We start from the raw sequence: 20,720 nt of genomic DNA, 5'->3' as shown, positions 1-20,720 counted from the left end.
TTCTTAATGTTTTCTTCACATGGACATCAAAGAAAGATCATTGGATACCACACTCTGGGTTACATTATATTTCAATGTCCATGTCTATCAGCCAATTGCAGAAAGTTTGTGGATCTGGAATGCTGACTGTAACATGGAGTATACCATGTGATCTGTGGCCTTGATGCATTTCACTGGAGTATATACAATCTATATCAGTATGTCACCTGGTCATATTTGCTGGAGGCAGCTTCTTTGAGGAACATATAACATATAAAACTAATGTCTGAACTGGATAGGTGGATTCTGTATTGACCAGGCAAGCTTGATATTACCTAGTACTGCACAGTAAAGGATTGTAAAGTCATTTATTTATTGTGTTACTTGGGCTCAAACAATGTCCACATCTCTGGGGGCGTGAGTCACTGGCATCAAGATATCCTAGAATCACACATCATGAACCAATATTTTCTGGGAAAACACAATTCTTTTGAATAAATATTGAAACTGCTATTACTTCATCAACTAGATGTCCACTGACAAACAGCAACTTTGTCTTGTAAGGATTTAAACTGATGGTGTTTAATCCCATCTAGATCCTTATAGATTCCAGGTACCAGTTCAAGACTCCCACAGTATCTCTGGCTTGGTCCAGAGTACCAATGTATAGCTAGATGTTATTGTCCTGTTCCAGGCCAAGCACACACAAATACACAAAGAAGGAGCTTGCCCACTTTACTAAACGCACACACTTGCAGTTAGAGAAAAGTCGTCCCCCCCCCCCGCCCACCAAGGTTCAACAAGTTTGGCTTACAGAGTTCCAAAATCAAACCAGTGGGCAGAAGAGTAATCAAGTATAGCAATAGCACTTAGACTCATGTACCACTTCACACTGCTTTACAGCCCACTCTAAGTGGTTTACAGAGTCAGCACATTGTCCCCAACAATCTGGATCCTCATTTTACCAATCTCGGAAGGATGGAAGGCTCAATCAACCTTGAGCTAGTGAGAATCGAACTGCCAAACTGATGGCAGCAGCAGTCAGCAGAAGTAGCCTGCAGTGCTGCATTCTAACTACTGTGCCGCCATGGCTCTTAGTCTGAGGGTTATAACTTGTAGTTTCATGGAAGGATTCACCCAGAGGGAGCATTCACCTTTTTAGTGCTATCGGCATAATCCTACCATAATTGATTATCTTATTATATCATGCTGTATCATATAATTATATAATAATGCTCAGTGAAATGTTGACAGTATCCTGCATCCAAACATTCATGTCCTGCCTGGTACCCCTAAGGAAACAGGAAACTTACAGAAAGGAGCCTTCAAAACACAGCAAGTGTCTTATTGACTTCCTTGGGCACCACAAACTCAAAGGAATCCCAAATTACCATGTAGGACATTGTCTCGTTTACCACTGTAGAATCTATCCAGTCCTGGGTGAATATGGACAATTTTAGCCACTAAGAAAACTGGTAAACCACCTGGAGTGTCTATAAGAGCCTAGTCCTGCTCACCTTTCCCAAATAGAGTTGCTGGTGCAATCTGCAGATGCACTAAGGGGAAGGAAGAATTGGTGCTTTATCACTGATATTGCCACTATGTAGCTTCAACCTCCACTTTTATTTTTTTCTACCAGTGTTGCTTTCTTATTTATTTATTTATTTGTTTGTTTGTTGAAAAAGATGCTTTTGGAATCTTTTCAGTCAGCTCTAGACATGACTTTTTGTTGAACAAAAAATTGTATTTTTGGTAAAACAGATGTAATAATATAATGTGAAAAGTCCAGTCTAATTCAGCCATTGCAATCAGAATGTTTCCTTTTGCTCTAAAACTAAGTGAAAAAAATTGCAGCGGCTACATTTCTTAAATGAAATCACCAATACAGGAACTGGTAATGTGAATTCATCCTTTTCTCCACCTGAATGATAAAAAAAAATTAATTTAAAATAACCCATTGTAAAGTACACAAAAGCCACAAGGGCCCTGTAATAGAATATACAGCTTGATATTTGTTTGAGTCTTTTAGAGATATAATTTAGTAAAACACATTGATAGATACACTCTAAATAAGTTCTCCGAGGTCTTTTATTTTCTTCAGGGGTTTATCTCTTCAGTTCCAGTTTGATTTCCATCATTCTCACGATTTATCTGAAGTAGCTGACACAGATTCAGGATTGTAAGAAATTAATTCTGTGTATCTGAGAGAATATATACATATTTTAGGATGGGTGGCTTTAATAAGCATTTCTCTAAAAATGCATAGATTGCTTTAATAGTCATTACAACAAATGAAATATATTTGCAATCAAACAATATTTTTATTTATTTAACCTGTAGGGAGTAGAAAAATAGGGACCACCTTTGATGGGAAGAAAACAGCATTCCATGCGCCTTCGGCATTTAGTCATGCCGGTCACATGACCCCAGAGACATCTTCAGACAGTGCTGGCACTTCAGCTTTATAACAGAGATGAACATTGCCCCCTAGAGCTGGAAACGATTAGCACATATGTACGAATGGAACCTTTACCTTTACCTATTCATCTCCTAGCCAGAAAGCAGCTAATCCTTCACTCCAACTTAGTATGGGGTTTTTCCAGATGGAAGGCTACAGAATCCTAGAGCTACACACTAATTGCTTTTCCCCTGGATCCTACAAATGGAATTGTAATAGATTTCTCTCACAATGATTGATGTAGTGCTCAGTATGGATATCTATTGGGTGTACTCTGTCTACCCCTGTAAAGGAAGGGAGAGGACAAATCCTTTTCTTCCTGCCTCCCTAATATCATTGAGGGCTTTACATCACAGTGGCTGGTGGGTTTTTTATTTTTTTTGTCTAAAAGTGGACAGGTAGATTTTTAAAAATGCCCTGCTGCCCTTTTTCCATTCCCTCTTGCTGTTCTGGGATTACAAAATGAGCAATGTAGGGAGAAAAATCACAATTCAACCCAGCAATTTCTTTGACACAGTGGCTTCCTGCTGTTCTCATTCAAGAGATTCAGAGAAACAACAGCAGCTCTAAACTAGCTATTCTTTTCCCTCCTCTCTTGTCCAAAAAAATCTGGCCTTGAAAGTCACTAGAGATTAGGTTGCTATTCAGATTTCTTCCTTTCATTGTTTGGGAAGCATTTGCACACATGGGGTGGGGGAGAAGTCTTGCTGCCACCCATGCCTTTCTCCACTTTGTGCACACCAAATATTACATCTTTGAAAAGCATTTAAATAAGAGTCTTCGTAACGTGCAGTTGTAGCACAAGCAAAGCACCTGTGTTTGAATCATTAAAGCAGTTATGTCTTTTTCAGACTTGTGTGGCTGTTTCAAAGCTGTTCACAACTGTTTCTGCAAGTACCCTGTTTCCCCAAAAATAAGATCCAACTGGAAAATAAGCCCTAGCATGATTTTTTAGGATGCTCGTAATATAAGCCTTACCACCAAAATAAGTTAAGATTGTCAGCCCCAGTTGAGATTGTCAGCCAGTCAGACACATTTAATACCATAAGACCTAACTGGAAAATAAGCCCTAACACATCTTTTGGAACAAAAATTAATATAAGACCCGGTCTTATTTTCAGGGAAACACGGGTATATATGCATTGACATACACAGTCCCTTTGTCACATAAGTATGCAGAGACATCTGGAAGAAGCCTCTGAAGGAACTGTGCAAGCCTGGAAAAATGTGTGGCTGCTTTAGTAATCCGAGCAGAGGTTGAATTTCGTACATGTTTCAAAGTACCATTTTGAAAGGTTGTTCACATCCCTCCTAAGAATTACAGGCAGACATTGGTTAACAACTGATCTGTGATGACTATTCAGACTTAGGGCCACACTGGAAAAGTAGCTTTATGTCTGGTCCTTACAAGCATTGCAGTGTCCCACAATCATGCGATTATGAGCTTTACAACCAGTTTGTGATGACCCAGGGCATGGCACAAAGGCAACACAGTCACATAAGTAAGAAAAGTCTCTTTAATATCTCCAACTTTGCCTCAAATGTCCAGTTACCTTCAGCTGAAGAAAAAACTCTCCCAAAACAGTCCTTAAGTGGAGGAAATTCAGTCCGAAAACAAAGTATATATAAACTGTAAATAATAATCGACACAAACCATGCTGCAGAAATTAACTGGACAGGGCAGGATAAGGAATTGCAGACTTCAAAGGCCAACAAAACACACACAGTTGGGAAGATGCCAGGAACCCAGATAAGCCTCGATAATAAAAGATAACTCATGATTTGCTTCCAAAAAGTTGCTATGCATAGCTTTTCTTTTTAAACACTGTGTTCCCAGCTGCAGCTAATGAAGGGAATCAGGGCCCTTTCCTCCTCCATAAGCCACACAACTCACGTTGCTCCCTTCTCCGTTCTTCCCTGCATGCCCTAGGATGAAGAGGGGGTGGGCCTGGATCTTCCTCTGAATTCCCTCTGCCTTGCTCTACCTCTTCCCTGCTCTGCCCAGCCAGACTGTGCCCTTCCCCAGTTTCTTCCAGAGCCAATGGAGCCACACTCCTACTCCCTGTCAGCTGCTTGGCCTCCCCTTCAGAATCAGATTCCAACAGCAGCATGACACAACTTTTATCACTCAATGGAAAGGTGGCAGTATGTTGTAAGCCAAGATCATGTGATATGCTTAATGTTTGTAGGTGATTCACTTAATGACAGTAATGGAACTGATGTCATAGGTGAGCTCACATGATGTTTCACTTAATGTCCATGTCACCTAGTGGCAGAATGTTAGTCCCCACTATGATTATTAAGTGAGGACTACTTATATTAGCTCTAAATGTTTTAAATCTAATGCCTTTCTTGCATAATTCTATTCCTCTGGAATTTCAGATACATTTTTTTTAAATCAAGTTATGAAGTAAAATTGTATAGTTAATTGCTAGCCAAGTGTAAAATTTAATGTTACTGCTAAGCATCAAAGATGCTTCAAATTATCTAGATGCTTTAGTAAGCTGCTAAATTAATACACACATAATTTAGAATGGGGATAGTAGTAGTAGTATTTTTGTTGTTATAGCAATAACACTAGCACTTAGACTTATATACCGCTTCACAGTGCTTTAAAGCCCTCTTTAAGCAGTTTGCAGAGTCAGCATATTGCTCCCAACAATCTGGGTCCTCATTTTACTGACCTCGGAAGGATGGAAGGCTGAGTCAACTTTGAGCCTGGTGGGAATTTAACTGCCAAACTTGCTGGCAGCTGGCAGTCAGCAGATGTAGTCTGAAGCATTGTGTTCTAACCACTGCACTACCATAGCTCTTATGCTGCCCAACTCACTGTAACTCTGGGTAGTTAAAGGACATAAAACTGCTTATGTGATACCCAGAAGTGCCAATGTCTAGTGAGCATTTTCTTTGGCACTACTAGATCTCTACACATGGTTTTTACACACACACACATACATTTTAAACATTCTTGTAATTTTATATGGAAAAGCAAACTGTTAGTTTTTAGTATCATCTTTATTTGAAAGATTTATTTTATTTTATTTTATTTTATTTGAAAAATTTTAAGAGATGGATGGCTATATCCCAATTCTTTGCTTAGAAATATGTTCACCAGACTAGGAAAAGAAGAAAGGTAAGCTGAGACAATTTAGAGCAGCCTGCAGAAAAGGTGATGCTACTGACAAGTAGCATCATCCTAAATCAGACCTTTGTTTATATTGCTATGGCTGCCATTCTGTGCACATGTGTCCTGAAAGCAGCCATTTTGTGAGAGACCGCTCATGTTTTCAAAGTTCCAAACAAGTTCACCAGCTCAGGACTATGCTTGAGAATGCTTAATAGATGGATGGGCTTCAAAAATCTTAGCAAAGCGTTCTCTGCCCGGTTGCTGGGTGGACTCCGGAGAATCTCTGGAGGCTGGAAATGATCCAGCCTTCCCGAACTTCCAGGATACCTGTTTTTCACCCTCCCCAAGCCCCTGCACTTACCTACATTCAAAATGGGCCACATGGGAACTCAGGAGGAGCGGGGTGGGCAGGGCCAGCAAGGGATGGGATTTGGGGGTTCTCCAAACTGCACAGAATCTTAGATAGGGGCTCTCCCAAAGCCCTGTGAACCCCCAGCAGCCCACCCCTGGAAGTAAGTCTCTGTAAGAGAAAGAAATTATTTTTTATTTCCAACACAACATTCCCCAAAGCAGGATGCCTACTCTCTCTGTAAGCTCATCCAGAGGCTGAGCAAAAGTAGTGATTACATGCTATTCTCCATTTCCCTTTATAATTATGGTTTTATGATTCAAAAAAAGAAAGAAGCAGTGCTAGGAAAATCTAGGGGAACTGTAAGAAAATGATTATATTATGTTCATGCATCACCTTTTGCATGTGAAATGTAGTTAGCAATTTATATATCCAGATACTAGCATGCTTGAATCTTCTATTTCCTGATTAATATATACTGCATTCTAGTGTAAAGAGAACTAAAGCCTCAGTGAAATCATCAATCAAGCTTACTTCCAGATAAGCATATAGATTTTGGGGCTTCATGAGATTTAACATAATTCCCTCTTTTAAAAGTATTTCTAAGCCTTTGATGTTTTATATCAGTGAGAAGATATCTTAGCACTTTTATGCTTTTTTCTGAAATAAGCTTAATTAGTGGTGATATTGGATTATTATTTTTCAAGATACAAAGCAAAGTTCTAAAGCACTTTTGATAAATCAGTTTAGGAGTTAGAGCATCTGTTGGTATTTATTTTATATCTGTTAGAAAGGAACTGATGTAACTTTTTGTAGCTTTTTAGGCACTTCCATGCTAAAACACCTAGTAGAAAGAACAACAGTTGGCAAAATGTTCAAGATGTCAAAATAAAAATTTATTTCTGGCTGGACTGACAGGACTGAGTACGTGGTACTACAATATAGCTTATGGATATTGGACACAATTCTATGGTCCTGTGCTATAATTAGCACAATCACCACCAAGCTAAGAGAAGTGATTGTAGTGCAAACTTAGCATAATAGTGATTTTATTGTTACAATAAATATTAAAATAATTTGTAACAGAAAATTGCAATTTAACAGGGTTATTCAGTTACTATACAAAATGTGTTTACTTGTTGGGTCAAAGAAAATATAAGATTAGACATGCCTTCTTGTAATCTCCTTCACAAACTGGGCTCTCAATTCCTTATGGTATTTGGCCAACATATAAGAATTCTGGGAATTGAAGTTCAACTACATCTGAAGGACCAGAGGTTTCCCATATTCAGTCTTCTAGGGGTGTCAAACTGGCAGCCCGCAGGCCAGATGTGTCACGCACAGGCCATACCTGCTCCAGCTCCACGAATGGTAAAAATGTTGCAAAACGTTATGTGACAGCAACGTGATGCCGCAAATTTGACACCAATGGTCTACACAGTCTTTAATATTGATCAACATTTCTTGATGCCAGGCCAAGGCATTGCCGATAAGAAATAGTCTGAACTAAATACATATATTTTTAGAAGTGAGAAAAATAATTATTTTATGTGAAAATTGTTTATGTGATATCAACATAGTCAACCCGCTCTTATGTTTTGGGGCTGATTTTATTCTACTGACCTTATAGCCTAAATCTATGGACTTTTTTCTTTTTTTGCTTTTCCCTATTCCCTATCTCTTATTTTTGGTAATACCTTGCCTGTTTAAAAGTTTTAGAGAAATCAAAACCAACATGCTTTTTATGTCAATTTTTTGTTGATGGTGCTAATAGGTTTCTCATCTCATTGTGGATTTTGGCTTTTCCCCCCATGGATGACACAATCATGATTGCTTTTTCTTTCTTTCTCTTTCTGTTTCTCCCTCATTTTCTCCCATGCTGAAGCCTTTTATTTTTTTCAAAAGCATTGTCCATTTTCTTGCATTTCTTTTTCAGAGAATCACAATGTGACATCAAATATATAATACCTATAATCACAGCTAGCTAAAACATTTGGAAATCGCAAGGGAATGGTTTTGCATTGCTTGCAGCTTCAACAAATGAGCAATTTATGCACACCACCTAGGTCAGGGGTGTCAAACTCACTATGACACATTATCACGTGACATATCACAACTTTTTTCCCCTTCACTAAACTGGGGGTGGGGGTGGCCAGCATGTGATGCATCCAGCTTGTGGGCCACGAGTTTGACACCCCTAACCTAGGTGGACTGCTTGCTGCCAGTAGAAGCAATGTATAATTCTTTTTATTATACAGATAGATACTAATAAATCTGTGACTGGCACTTTCCTGAAAGCAGGAAGAAAAGCTGCTGGCCAATATAGTCTTTGTGTAAAGCTGTTTTAAAGTCATGATACTTAGCCCTTCAAAGAATGATGTCAACAATTAAAGAAATACCTTCCTTTTTCAGTTGATTTCATAGGTGGATTTGACTCTTACGGCTATCAAGGCCCACAGAAGACATCACATTTACAGCTACAACCAATGTATATGTGAGTATCTACATTTATGTTTCTTCAATGGACTGCTGGAGACATACTAAAAAAATGGCTTGTTATAATTCAAAGAAAATTATTCAGTGATACCTGAATAATGTTAGTTCACAATCTATTCACAATAAGTTGTTACTTTTTTAGCATGCAGCATTGTGTCCTGTGCGATGCTTGATGTAAAGGCACTGAAAGATAGAATATAATGGTGACAGATTTGTTAGGCTGGTTAAACTCTGAGATTGTCATTAATCAATCTTCTTCATCAGGAAGAAATGTTTTTCAAAAAATGTTTGTAATAATGTGGACATTCAACTGAAATCAGCTAGCCTTCCTTATGGACAGTCAGCCCACTATATTGTATGAAGTGCTCCCCATTGCCTGCTCCAACTGTTGAGTTCAATTTGTCCATACAGTGGTTATTAGAGAACATATAAATATACTTTTTATGTAAGAGGATATGACTATTTTGTGGTTCTGATGATGCAAAAATCTTTAGATTTAGGGACTGAGTCAACTTTATTGAAGCAGCAAGAAGAGAAATACATGGCACTGTTCATACTTTGCATGGGTAAAGTCCCACAATCAGTTTTCATGGCAGGCTGGAGACTCATGATCCAAACATTGAACAGCTTCTTGTCAGTAGTTAAGTAGTTAAGCTTCTTGTCAGTAGTTAAGTAAGCTAAGTAGTCTGTGTTTTGTTATGTTTTTAAAGCAGCTCACTAGATATTTTGAAAACTACATTTCCGTGCATAGGTAGTTGTATAGATTTTGTATTCTGAATATTTAATATTTTAGATATCTGATAAGAGGCCAATCCAAGATGGCTATTCCTAAAACAATATAAGAACTCATCAGATCAAGTTAAATGTATCAGATCATCAAAAACAAAATGCACAAATGTTGGAAATTAAAATATTCACAACAAACTAAAATTCCTCTTTTCCAAAAACTCCATACAAGACCAAAAATGGAAAGCAAAACAAATCAGTTTTGGCTATAAATATAATCTTCATGTATGTACAGTGTCATATTTGTGTTTAATCCAGGACTTAATTAGAAGACATGATAGGAAGGGGAAACATTGAGGAGCAAGGATATCTAAAAGCTTGTCATGACCATCAATTTCTGCCCTGCCTTTTCCAATATCAGAGCAGTGACATTGAAAAGTTCAAGGCTGCTGAAGTTTCAAAAGATTGGAAGGGAACTCTCTCACCTACCCACTAAAATGATGGCAGCCTAACAGACATGTGCTGTGAAGACCCCAATTTCATTATAGATATAAGACTAGAATTCTTATAAGTAGAAGACTTCCAAAGTCCCTTTTAATTCTGTTATTCTGTTAAGAGGCCATGCTAATCAACTAGGGAATCCCAGATTTTAGGTGCATTGAAAACAGGATCTCTCTGACATTTCCTTTCAATATACAATGTTAGCATGGAATTGGTCTGCCTGTTTAATAAGCTGCTTTCCAATAATTAAATAACATGTGTGATTTTTTTTTCTTAATGTTTTCAGAAGCTTCTGTATTGGTAGTCATAAGAGCCACAAATAGCAGCCCATGGTCCTATCGTGGCTATGGCTGGGAAACTGTGGCTGTGCTTTAACATAGTTTTTCAATTGCACGTGCCCACAAAAATGTTTTACCATCTGTTCTTTGGTTGCTGTTGAAATATTATACAGGTCGTCCTCAATTTACAACCTTTGACTGTTCAAAGTTATAATGGCACTTTAAAAAAGTGACATATGACCATTTTTCACACTTAAGATCATAGCAGTATCCTCGTGTAGTGTCACATGATCAAAATTCAGATGCTGGTCAATTGGGTCATATTTATGACAGTTGCAGTGTCCCTGGGTCATGTGATCACCTTTTGCGACCTAACAAACAAAATAATTGGGGAATAAGTGGAGGATTACCTAGACACCTAACAAAATTCTACTTAGAGCAATTCTAATTGTATTTCTTCTTTTAGGTAGTATATTTTACCATGAACATATGGAGCCTCCTAACTGAGATATTGTTCCATTCTTTTTATGTTCTCAGCTTAAAGAGGGTAGCTTTTTTGTATTCAAAGAGCTTATTAAGTATTGCTGGGAAAAACGTGAAGCTGTAGGGCTGGAGGAGTCAACATAAATTTTGAAGCATATAGCTGAAACATGGGAGCGACAGGAAGAGCATTTCAAATTCTGCTTTGTTTCATTTTTAAACTACTTTCTCATTGACATGTTGGTAAATCCAGCATAGTATTTCTAATAAAGCAACAGAGGACATACTATCACAGTCTGGCAAATTCTTACAAGCCAACTGACATTGAGAAGAAGCAGGTAGCCCAGTACATGGATTCACACGGCATGATGTGTAGTTTTGACTAATGCCATGTGTAAATTCAGTAGCTGCTGCTGTAATTTGGTTGTTGTCATATAAATCCAGCTGCTTCTTATTCAGCAAACCAGGATTTTAAAATGATATTATACAAACCATAGTTTTAAAACAAACATAGAAATGAGCAAACATAGCAATATCTTTCTGGGCCTTTTTGTTGTGATGTATTATTGTCTAACCAAAATTATCTATCTCCTATTCCATATATATGTTATTTTTTTTCCTCTAAAACTTAAGAGTTTGATGAGAAATGTCTATGTAGTAGTAGATTAGTAAAAGTAATAATTCCAGGGTTAGGAAGACCAAGAAAGCATTTCAGATTATAGGTGTCTTTGGATAGCCAGGTTGTGCTAATCCTGTACATTTGTCAACATTTCAGAAAGTAAAATAGAGTGGTACATGTTGCTAGGCACGACATTGCCAAGTTGTGGTCCCTCAGGCTGAGTACCTTTTCTTGACAGATTTACCTCCAATCCACTTGCTCCACACGCAGTCTATAATTTTACTGATGCTAGGCAGGATCATTTGCCTCTTTTATTCCTTTCTTTTACTCCTCAAGTTTTATTGCACTGCAAAATAAAGTGGTAATAGTCCTGCCACTAACTTCATTCCTCTAGAACACAGGTGTCAAACTTGCTGCATCACGAGTTTGCAGTGTTTTTTCCCATTGCGGAACTGGGGTGGGCGTGGCCTACACATGACGCATCTAGCCCATGGGCTGCCAGTTTGACACCCCTGCTCTAGAAGGTCTCTAAAGGACACCAGGCAAGGAAGGACAAAACTGTTCGGGCTAGAAATTATCTTAGCTGTTGAGCCATCTGTACTTGGTGACTCAGCTTAAACAATATCACTGTTAGTGAGTAATCTCTAATTCTAATGGTCAAAAAAGACAGCAGAAATTATGTCTTCAGTAGTTTGTAAAAACCCTCAAAAGCATGTTATTTCTTTTTTTCCCCTACTAAGGGAGAAGAGAAAAAGTTGGGGAAAGGCAGAGAAAATTTAGAGAGAACCAGAAGTGCTTGGAAATTGTTTTCCTTTCATATATTAGGAGGCCAAGGCTTCTGCCTCAGTTGCTACAATCAAGCACATCTTAAGCAAAATTCTCTATGTCTTCATTTATGATAAATAACCAGTCTAAATATAGCCTAACAAATGTAAATAACTAACCTGATTATGACATGGAATTCTGCTGTGATTATATTCTTTGAGGCTTTGGCATGTCAACAAGAAAACAAAACTTTGGCTTTTTTAGCAAATGGAATTGAATCTCAGAAATGGATTTTGTATCAGTAGATTAAAAATTAGTGCTAACTAATTTTTGAGTTCTGTAATAGCAAATATACTTTATGAATCTAGGAAATCCTTACAGAAGAGACACAGCTGGGTTGACAGAAAAGAGATGGGAAGGGATGGGACAGGACAGGACAGAAAGAAAAAGGAAAGGAAAGGAAAGGAAAAGAAAGGAAAGGAATCAGATGCTGGTTGTGTTGGAAGAATTGCTCAAGAACAGGTAACCACTATTGAAGGATTTTATATGTTATAGTGTGAAGTATTTCAGCCATGCATTTTCTCCCATCTATATGGACCCACAAACCAGTGACATACAATTTGCTTCATTAAGTGAAACCTTTAGATAAGGAAGTTTAGATCTTGTGATCCATCTAAACCACATTGAGATTCACTCACTGGGATCAATGAAGATTTGGACACTTTACATTGAGTCCATCATTTGTGATCATGGGAAAATATTTATGCATGTATTATTAAACCTTTATGTTGCACAAATTCCAAAGACTGTACCTGTAAACTCCATTGCCCTAATGCATTTTGTTATCACATTTCCCTCTCCACATTTTGCTGTGCTTCTTCTCTAAGCTAGAAGGGCAAACTTCGAATGTCATTATTTGCTTATAATCCACTATGTCCCTAAAAGCCAAAACAAATGTCAGTTGTATCATATCCCCTTCTACAGTTCAGTGAGATTTGATCCTATTGTTCCATTGAGAAACAGCCAACTGTTGTCACCTTATCACTCACAGTGCCCAGATTACATGAAGAAACCTGAGACAACTCTAACTGCTTTGCACTCATTTTTAAATGGAGTCAGAAATCTAAGGCTACCTAAACAGTGTTGAAATAGAATTCCCATCTGCTTTCACCATTGGTTCTATGGAGGAATTGCTGCTAAGACTTACAAATTGGGATACAAACATTACATTTCGATAAATTCTTCACTCTTATCATTCCCTCTCCCCTTAACAGTGAAATGCCTCTAGAAAAGCCCCCACCCACCCCCACCCCCCAAAAAACCCTATTAAATAGAAGCATGAAATGGAAAGGGACCACAATCTCAGGCATCCTGCCCCATCCCTTCAGGTATCAGATTGTTGCTATTGGTGCTACTAGTAGGAAAATATTAAGGTGAATAATAGTATACATGTATATCATGTATCATGTAGTGATAATGCTGTCACGAATAACAGGTGTTATTCACATAGGAAAGGCAACTGGACTTCCAGGGTCAAACCAAAATATCTCTTTCAACTAAATATAATGTAATGTTTGTATCCCAATTTGTAAGTCTTAGCAGCAATTCCTCCGTAGAACCAATGATGAAAGCAGATGGGAATTCTATTTCAACACTGTTTAGGTAGCTTTAGATTTCTGACTCCATTTAAAAAATATCTCTTTCAACTAACTTTGAAGTGTTCTAATATTCTATTATATTAAATGGTGTGACTTTTTTTGTTCTTGTACTGTGTTTAACCGTAGTTTAAACAAGAACTTTTGAGTAGATGCAAAAATGGACTAAAGATAATTTTGGAGATGGACCATGAACTAAGTTCATGCTGCTGTTCAAAGGGAACTGATGTGGTATAAATTATATTTGTGAGAAAATGTCTTTATCTTCTTTTTCTCTTTCTTTCTAGGTCTAAGTAGACACAAGCTAAATCTGTCCTGGGGATGAAAGACTGGACAAAGATCGACTTCTTGCACAGCCTCCTACAGGTTGCAGAAGAATGAAAGAAGACCTAACTTTTCTGTTTCAATATATAATAGAACACTCAGAGACAAGGGCCTCTCTGTCTAGCTAGTGCTGGCAGAAGTGCACAAGATCCAGTCCCTCCCAACTTTGATTTTCCAAGTTCCTATACAGAAGGTTTATTTAAAAAAAAAAAAAAGCAGTGGTGCCATCTCCTGGCCACTTTCTACCTTCTGCTCTTTTTTTGCACTTGCCTCTGATGTATGAAACAATCTCATCTGTTTTAGCTATTTGAGGCTCTTTTGTACTCTGTCTGGAACCATGTCTTCTTAGTCCATACGGATTAAAGATCTTTAGATAACGTTGAAGCTGAAGTCAATAGACAGGAAAGGCTGTTTAATATATGCTTGCCTTAACCCATACTAAGTCACACACTGAGAACTTTGATGAGAGCTCTCTGAAATCACTTCCTTTAGGATCAACCATACTGTTCATGAATTCTAAACAAAAATTATAAAGCTGAGTCAGGTAATATACTACAGCTCCCACCATTCCAGAGATGTCTGTATTTAAAAAAAATATTGTCAGAAAAAAAGTGCTTTATGGTTAAGCTTCCAGAATACTTAGTTTCAAATTACTTTGATGTATTTTAAAAGAACTGGACACTTTGGGAGCTGTGGAATGCCAGGAAAAGGAACTTTTACTAAACAATAACTAAAGAAAGTGCAAACTCAGTGCTCCTTAACCCCACTGTTTTAGTGAATGCACTCTAGGTGCTTTTATAAATGATTCTAACCTACGTCTTTTACTAATAACAGAGATATCTGCATATTTCTATCAACTGAGGCCAACTGCATAAGTATTAACAATGTTTACTCTTTTATAACTGATTCCAGTTGAAAACCTTATGTAAGTGAGCTTTTTTTAAAGAAAAAAAACACTGAAAACCTGCAGCATATAAGATCTTTCTAGATTCTGTTCTTTTTTGTTTTTAAGTTGGGGGTGGGAGTAGTTGCATTGGTGAGATTTTTGAAAACCTTTTTTTGTGGTTCTGGGGAAACTGTTGTGTGTTAGAATGTGTATCTTATCTTCCTGTATTTTTGTGGCTAAAAAAACCTGTGCTGTTATGTAGTTGGCAACAAGATGCCTTTGGAAACTTTACTAGTAGGTCAATGTCTATGAAATACTCTTGACTCCTAGAAGCGTCTGTATTCTGAATTTGAGCTGTATATTCAACTACTGCAGTGGCTTTTCTTTGGGAAGAGTTATATTGCTCAGGCTTTTTTTTTTTAACTTGAATTGCCCAAATTTCTTTATTTAAAACCTACAACTGCATCAGCCTTAGGCACTTGCTGGGTTAGGTTTTTCTTAGCCTACTACAGCTTCTTCAAATAACTTTTGTCTGCACTTGCCAAATGTTTCAATTCTATATGGCCTAGATATCCACCATCCACTGTAGTAACTCTCAGTACAAGTTCCCTAGAAATAAGACCATTCATCTTTTACCCATTACCTCCAGTGTAAACATACCATACGTACCAGTGTATTTACAAAAATACCACCTGAACAACAGAACAGGTATTTCTAACAGAAACAAAAACAAATTGGTTCCAGCAATAAATGTCACATCAGTAACAGAGATATGAATGGAACACCATATTGATCTATAATACAGTGATGAAATGTATATAAAATAGTGGTTAGTACTTGAAAATTCCAAAAAATATAAAGCTTATAATTAAGTCTCTGCCTGGTTGTATCAACACCAGTAGTAGTAATGATAGTATATGTACTGTCGCTTTAGTTAAGCTTCTAAAGATGCTCTCAGTTTTAATGGTTGTTTGCAATTTAATTATTTTTGGGCAGGATCAAGAGGCACAACTCTTGTACACCTGAAATTTACTTATTACCAGTGAAATAAGTCTGGAGTATATGATATATGGATTGTCTCCCCAATCTTGTTTTTTACATTTATTATCCTTAATACCAATGGAAAAAATGGGATGACCCTGCAGTAAATATCATAAAATCAAAACAAATGTACAGGTTTGCCTTCAAATCATTGAAGCAGCAGGTTTGATGAAATGATCTCTTACTGATGTTCTGCACCCAATAAAATAGGGCAAAGTATTTTTAAAAGTAGATTTGTAGAATCTAGAAAAGAAGTTTGGACAACTTAAATGTTAACTGTCCTGTATCTCGAAGTCTTATTAAGAAGAAATAAGCATCCATTGCATAATTTATGCACTAGTTCAGCCTTACTTTATAGCCCAATTCTTTTAATATTACAATTGGGTGCATAGTTTTGCCCTATGAAGTAATAGTATAACTGGAAAAAAGGCAATGGGTACCACTTCTGCACTGTTGTCAAGAGAACTACTTGTTTGTGAAGTCACCAGCAGTCCAATTCTATTCAGAAGAGACATTACTATTTATAATAATAAATAAACAGTACATCATACATGCTGGGGACTGATGAAATTTTGCTTGCTGTCATTCCCCATGAGCAAACATTGTGATTCTTCTAGTTTAGAATTATTGAGTGCAAACTAAACACATTTGACCAATTCCTGCTTTGTGCCACATTCTAAATTACGGCATTCCTGTACCTCTACATCAAATGTTTACTTTGATAGAGTTAAGGAAAGAGTCATTTTTCTGTTACATAATATAATAACAATCATATGGATATATCATGGTTTATGTTTCTCCCCCTCACACACAAACACTCATAGTGAGAAGCAAATGCATCCAGTATGGGACATAAGTGAATAAGAAAAAGGTGGAACATTCTCATATATTCTATGCATTGATGCATTATTGGGCCTGTGGGCATATTTGTCTCCATGTAAGGAATCAAGAGTCTCCATAAATAGCATGGAAAGTTTTGCAGGCCTATAACCAGCTATACTAGACTTTATCAGAAACATGATTTTGAGCATCAGCAATTATTTGGAGGCATAGCACAGAAACTGTAGATGATGGTGTAAGTAGCAGAGCAGAACTGTAGATGGTAAGTAGCAGAGCAGATGGCAGGAAGAAAATTAGGTTTCTGTGTTCGGATGAGGCCTGTTGATCCAGGAAGAGGCTAGAAAGTACATCTGAATAAGACCAGAGAATTTTGAGGTAATGAGAATTCTAAATTTAAATAAAACACTATCCACTATATAGAAATACACCTGCACAAACCTATATACGTTAAACACGAGGACAGACATGGGATCAGGCATTTATTTTTATTCTTGTGCAGCAAAATCAGTATCATCCCAAAATAATTATTACAACAATGACTGAATTGACAAATCCACTATAGAAAAAAAAAAATAAGAGCACAGTAGTGTGAGAATATTTGAACACTGTTGAATTATACAGCTGTATCCTCTTCAAAATCCAATGAAGTATGTTATTTTTCTAGACTGGGCTTTCTGTTATTGTTATAAATCCAAATATTCAAAAAGCAAGTGTTAACAATCCAAATGTCTCTCTCATTTTTTTTCTTAAGAGTCATTTGTTAATTCTGAATGTATTTTTAACAAAAGGTGACCTTTTTTGACTAACTAGTGTAATTTGCATTTTAAAAAATAAATGGAAAAAATATATAGGTTTCCCAGTTTTAATGGTCCTCTGATACTTTTCACAGCTTTTTTCTGATCTGTCATTCTTGAAAGAACAAAAATACCACCAAAAAAACCTCCTATTATATTTACATGAAAGCAATCGTGAGCTGTGCCTCCACCTAGATATGTCAGGACTGAATAGAAATTGCCAGGTCATGACATCATTTTAACTCAGTCAAAGGTGACCAGTATTTTCATTATCCACTGACATTAAAAGGCTTTTTCTAGAACTCAGACTGTATAACAAAATCTCTGCTATTAAAATATGCCTTTTTATTGCTTCCTCATCAGTGAATTTAAAGTCTGTAATAGACTTTCAGTAATACTAAGGCGCTATTTTAAATAATCCCTGTTGAGAAGATGTGATATCATATCTATATTAGGACAATGTCGCTGCCATTCATTTGAACAGCTTTTCACATTATAACATTTTTCTTTGAAAATATAACACTATGAATAATAGTGGTAGTCCGAAGAAAACTTTGCTCAACTATACTGTTCTTGGGCTAAATGATTATCATCTTAATTTCTGCAGAAAAAACTGTCTTGATCTCCAGGAACAACAAGGTAACCATGAGTTCTGATTGCTTTCTGCACATAGGCCTTCTCCTAAAACTTCTAATGCAGCTGATGTGCTGCTTTTGAAATGGATCAAATTTGGTAGCTCATTCTTATTTCCATGCTCACAACACTCAAGTGATCACCATCGTTTCTGAGGGTAGCAGATTAGAACATGGTTGGGCAGTCTTCAACACGGTTAGCAGAGTGAAAAGTGATCCTAGTGAGTGAATAGCAGAAAGATAATTCAATATCTTATATGTCAAGAACAATCCTAGAAAAAATAATAAAAATTACATGTGCAGCATTGTTTTCCATAATAAAAACATATTCGGGACTTGTAACCAATTAGAATATAAATATAGTTATTGGAAACAAACTAAAATGCTGCATTGTAATTTAGCTGAAAGTCTTGAGCCATTTTATAAAGAATATGTTTGAAATCTATCTTAGCTTTAGAGATTCCTGAGATGACTAGAACTCTCATCTGAAATCATGCATTTCCTGATAAAAGTTTCCCAACCAAAGGCCTTTGATTTTAACAGCCCTCTGGGATGTTCTGATTGGAAACAGAGGGGTTTTTTTGCTACTGAAATTGCATGAAGAAGATATTCAGGTATGTGCCCTCATTTATGCCATGTGGCCATCGGCAGGAAAAAAAAGATATAAATATTTTTCTTTTGCTGCTGCTGCTTAAAGATAAGGTTTACTTTCTCCATCTGAGAAAATTTGGTAAATTTTTATGATTGAGGCAAACCAATGGGTTTGTTTGAGGTAAAGGAAACTTTAGTTTGGAAATCTGCTGAAATCTATTTAATATTGCTGTATAAGAAAGAAGATTGTGATTTGAGGTCTAATAAATGGGAACAGACTAATTCTGAACATTACAGCTTTATTCCAATAGCAATTAGTTAAAATTCCTTTAATCTTGGAAAAGGCGAATGATAAGAGATTTGTCAATGGTCAAGTTCAGGGCAAGAATCTGGCAGACCAATAGACCAGGCCATTTCCTCAGTCAAAAAAATTTACACATATAACACTGGATACCTTGTAGGTTTCGCCAAATTGTAAGAAATCTCTTTGCAAATCAGTGATCACATAATGAACTTTAAAAGGGGGCACAGGAACTGATGAAAGTCTTATTTCAAACATGTCTACAGAACTTTCTAGAACCTACTTCACCTCATACTGTACATGTTTGCTGCAAGCTCTGGCAGCAAGAATATCTACATTCTAAGGTATCTTATCCCAATATCCAGTGCAGAGAAATGTGAGTTTAATTAATGCATATGTGCCTCTTGAGCAAACAAATAATATTTGGGGCTGAGACACATCTGTACCAAAGGTGTGTCATGCGGGAGAAATCTCCATGGAGCCAAATATAGAAATGGCAACCTTAAAGGTTCTTCCAGTAGAAACATGGTTTTAAGAAAGAGCTGTTTTGTATGCTGTCCAACCTAGAACATTATTGATCTTCTTATTCCCCACACTAAAAGCAGAACTATAGAGAATGTTCCAGGGGAGATTTTAAAAAGAACACTCAACTAACATGCACTTCAGTGATACTTGTGCCCAAGAGATGGTTCACTTATCTGTCAACTTTAAAGAGCTGTGCAAACATGAGAAACAGAAATGCAGCGGTGCTATCTGTAGATTCGGTGCTAAATGTACATTCTCCTGGGACTTACAGATGCTCAAGTGTTCTCGCTGTTTGATGCTCTCCATGGATTTTCACAGATTCAATTAGGCCAAAATTGTGCCAGATTCACTATAGTGATCATACCATTTGATGGTATCATATTGGGAATTTCTCAAGTTGTTCAAACTTCTGTGACACCTGGGTGGGGGGGACTTAATTTATAGATGACATTTTGCTTTCTGATGTTTTCAGAAGATGGGCATGATCAGAAGTTGGATAAAGTTCTAGTAGCTAAAAAATGTGGCTCTAAAACTATATAACAGTGAGGGGCCCTTGGTGCTCTCTGGGCTGGGTTGTTTTCTTGCAATTGTTTTATTACCCAAACTAGCTAACATCATCAGTATTACTAAGACACTCCTTATTAGCACTGATGATACCTAGTTTGGTTAATGAAACATCTGCAAGAAAACAAACCAGCTCAGAGAGTGCCAAGGGCCCCTCATGTCAACCCTGAATTACAAATATTCTCCTTTACTACTGTATAACATAAATATCTCCTATCCCTCAAAAATGTTCCTATGTTGGCCATGAATAAATGACAATGCAATGAGCCCAATCCAAGAAAACTAATTCTTAGGAAGTCAGCAGAGTTGAGGACATGGAGAAATTTTCACTACAACTGACAGATGTCCTGGAGCTCTTTAATTAGCATACCATTTAGTATATATAGCAATAGCACTTAGACTTATATACCACTTTACAGTGCTTTACAGCCCTCTCTAAGCAGTTTAGAGTCAGCATATTGCCTCCAACAATATGGGTTCTCATTTTACTGACCTTGGAATGATGGAAGGCTGAGTCAACCTTGAGCCTGGTGAGACTCGAATTGCCAAACTGCAGGTAGCCAGCAATCAGCAGAAATAGCCTGCAGTACTGCACTCTAATCACCGTACCCCGAGGTTCAATACATGATGCAAAGTTATCAGGCACACCCAATGTTGTGATTCTGTGATGTAAATCTATATGGGGCTGTATAGGTAGTCCTTTACTTAAACAGTTCATTTAGTAACCAAAGTTACAACAGCACTGAAAAAAGTGACTTATTTTTTCCACAGTTATGACCTTTGCAGCAT

The 20,720-nt window shown here is 37.1% G+C and overlaps 1 protein-coding gene across 4 annotated transcripts in view; it reads left to right on the top strand.

Moving 5' to 3' along the window:
* Positions 1-17,372, top strand: part of NKAIN2 (sodium/potassium transporting ATPase interacting 2) — a 572,383-nt gene extending 555,011 nt beyond the window's left edge. For 2 of the 4 annotated variants that reach the window (XM_087941701.1, XM_087941688.1), the window contains 2 exons: positions 8,326-8,407; positions 13,721-17,372. In XM_087941701.1, coding sequence (XP_087797827.1) covers positions 8,326-8,407; positions 13,721-13,730 — 92 coding nt within the window. In that variant the 3' untranslated portion in view covers positions 13,731-17,372. Of the gene's footprint in view, positions 1-8,325; positions 8,412-13,720 lie in introns of those variants that run through there. The other 2 variants (XM_087941704.1, XM_087941695.1) reach the window with 1 other exon arrangement.
* The last annotated feature ends 3,348 nt before the right edge of the window (positions 17,373-20,720 follow it).

The sequence above is a fragment of the Pseudonaja textilis genome, chromosome 1, assembly GCF_049901715.1.
Source record: "Pseudonaja textilis isolate UNSWEBS1 chromosome 1, rPseTex1.2, whole genome shotgun sequence".
Lineage (NCBI taxonomy): Eukaryota > Metazoa > Chordata > Lepidosauria > Squamata > Elapidae > Pseudonaja > Pseudonaja textilis.
This window is presented reverse-complemented; position numbering and strand designations above follow the sequence as displayed.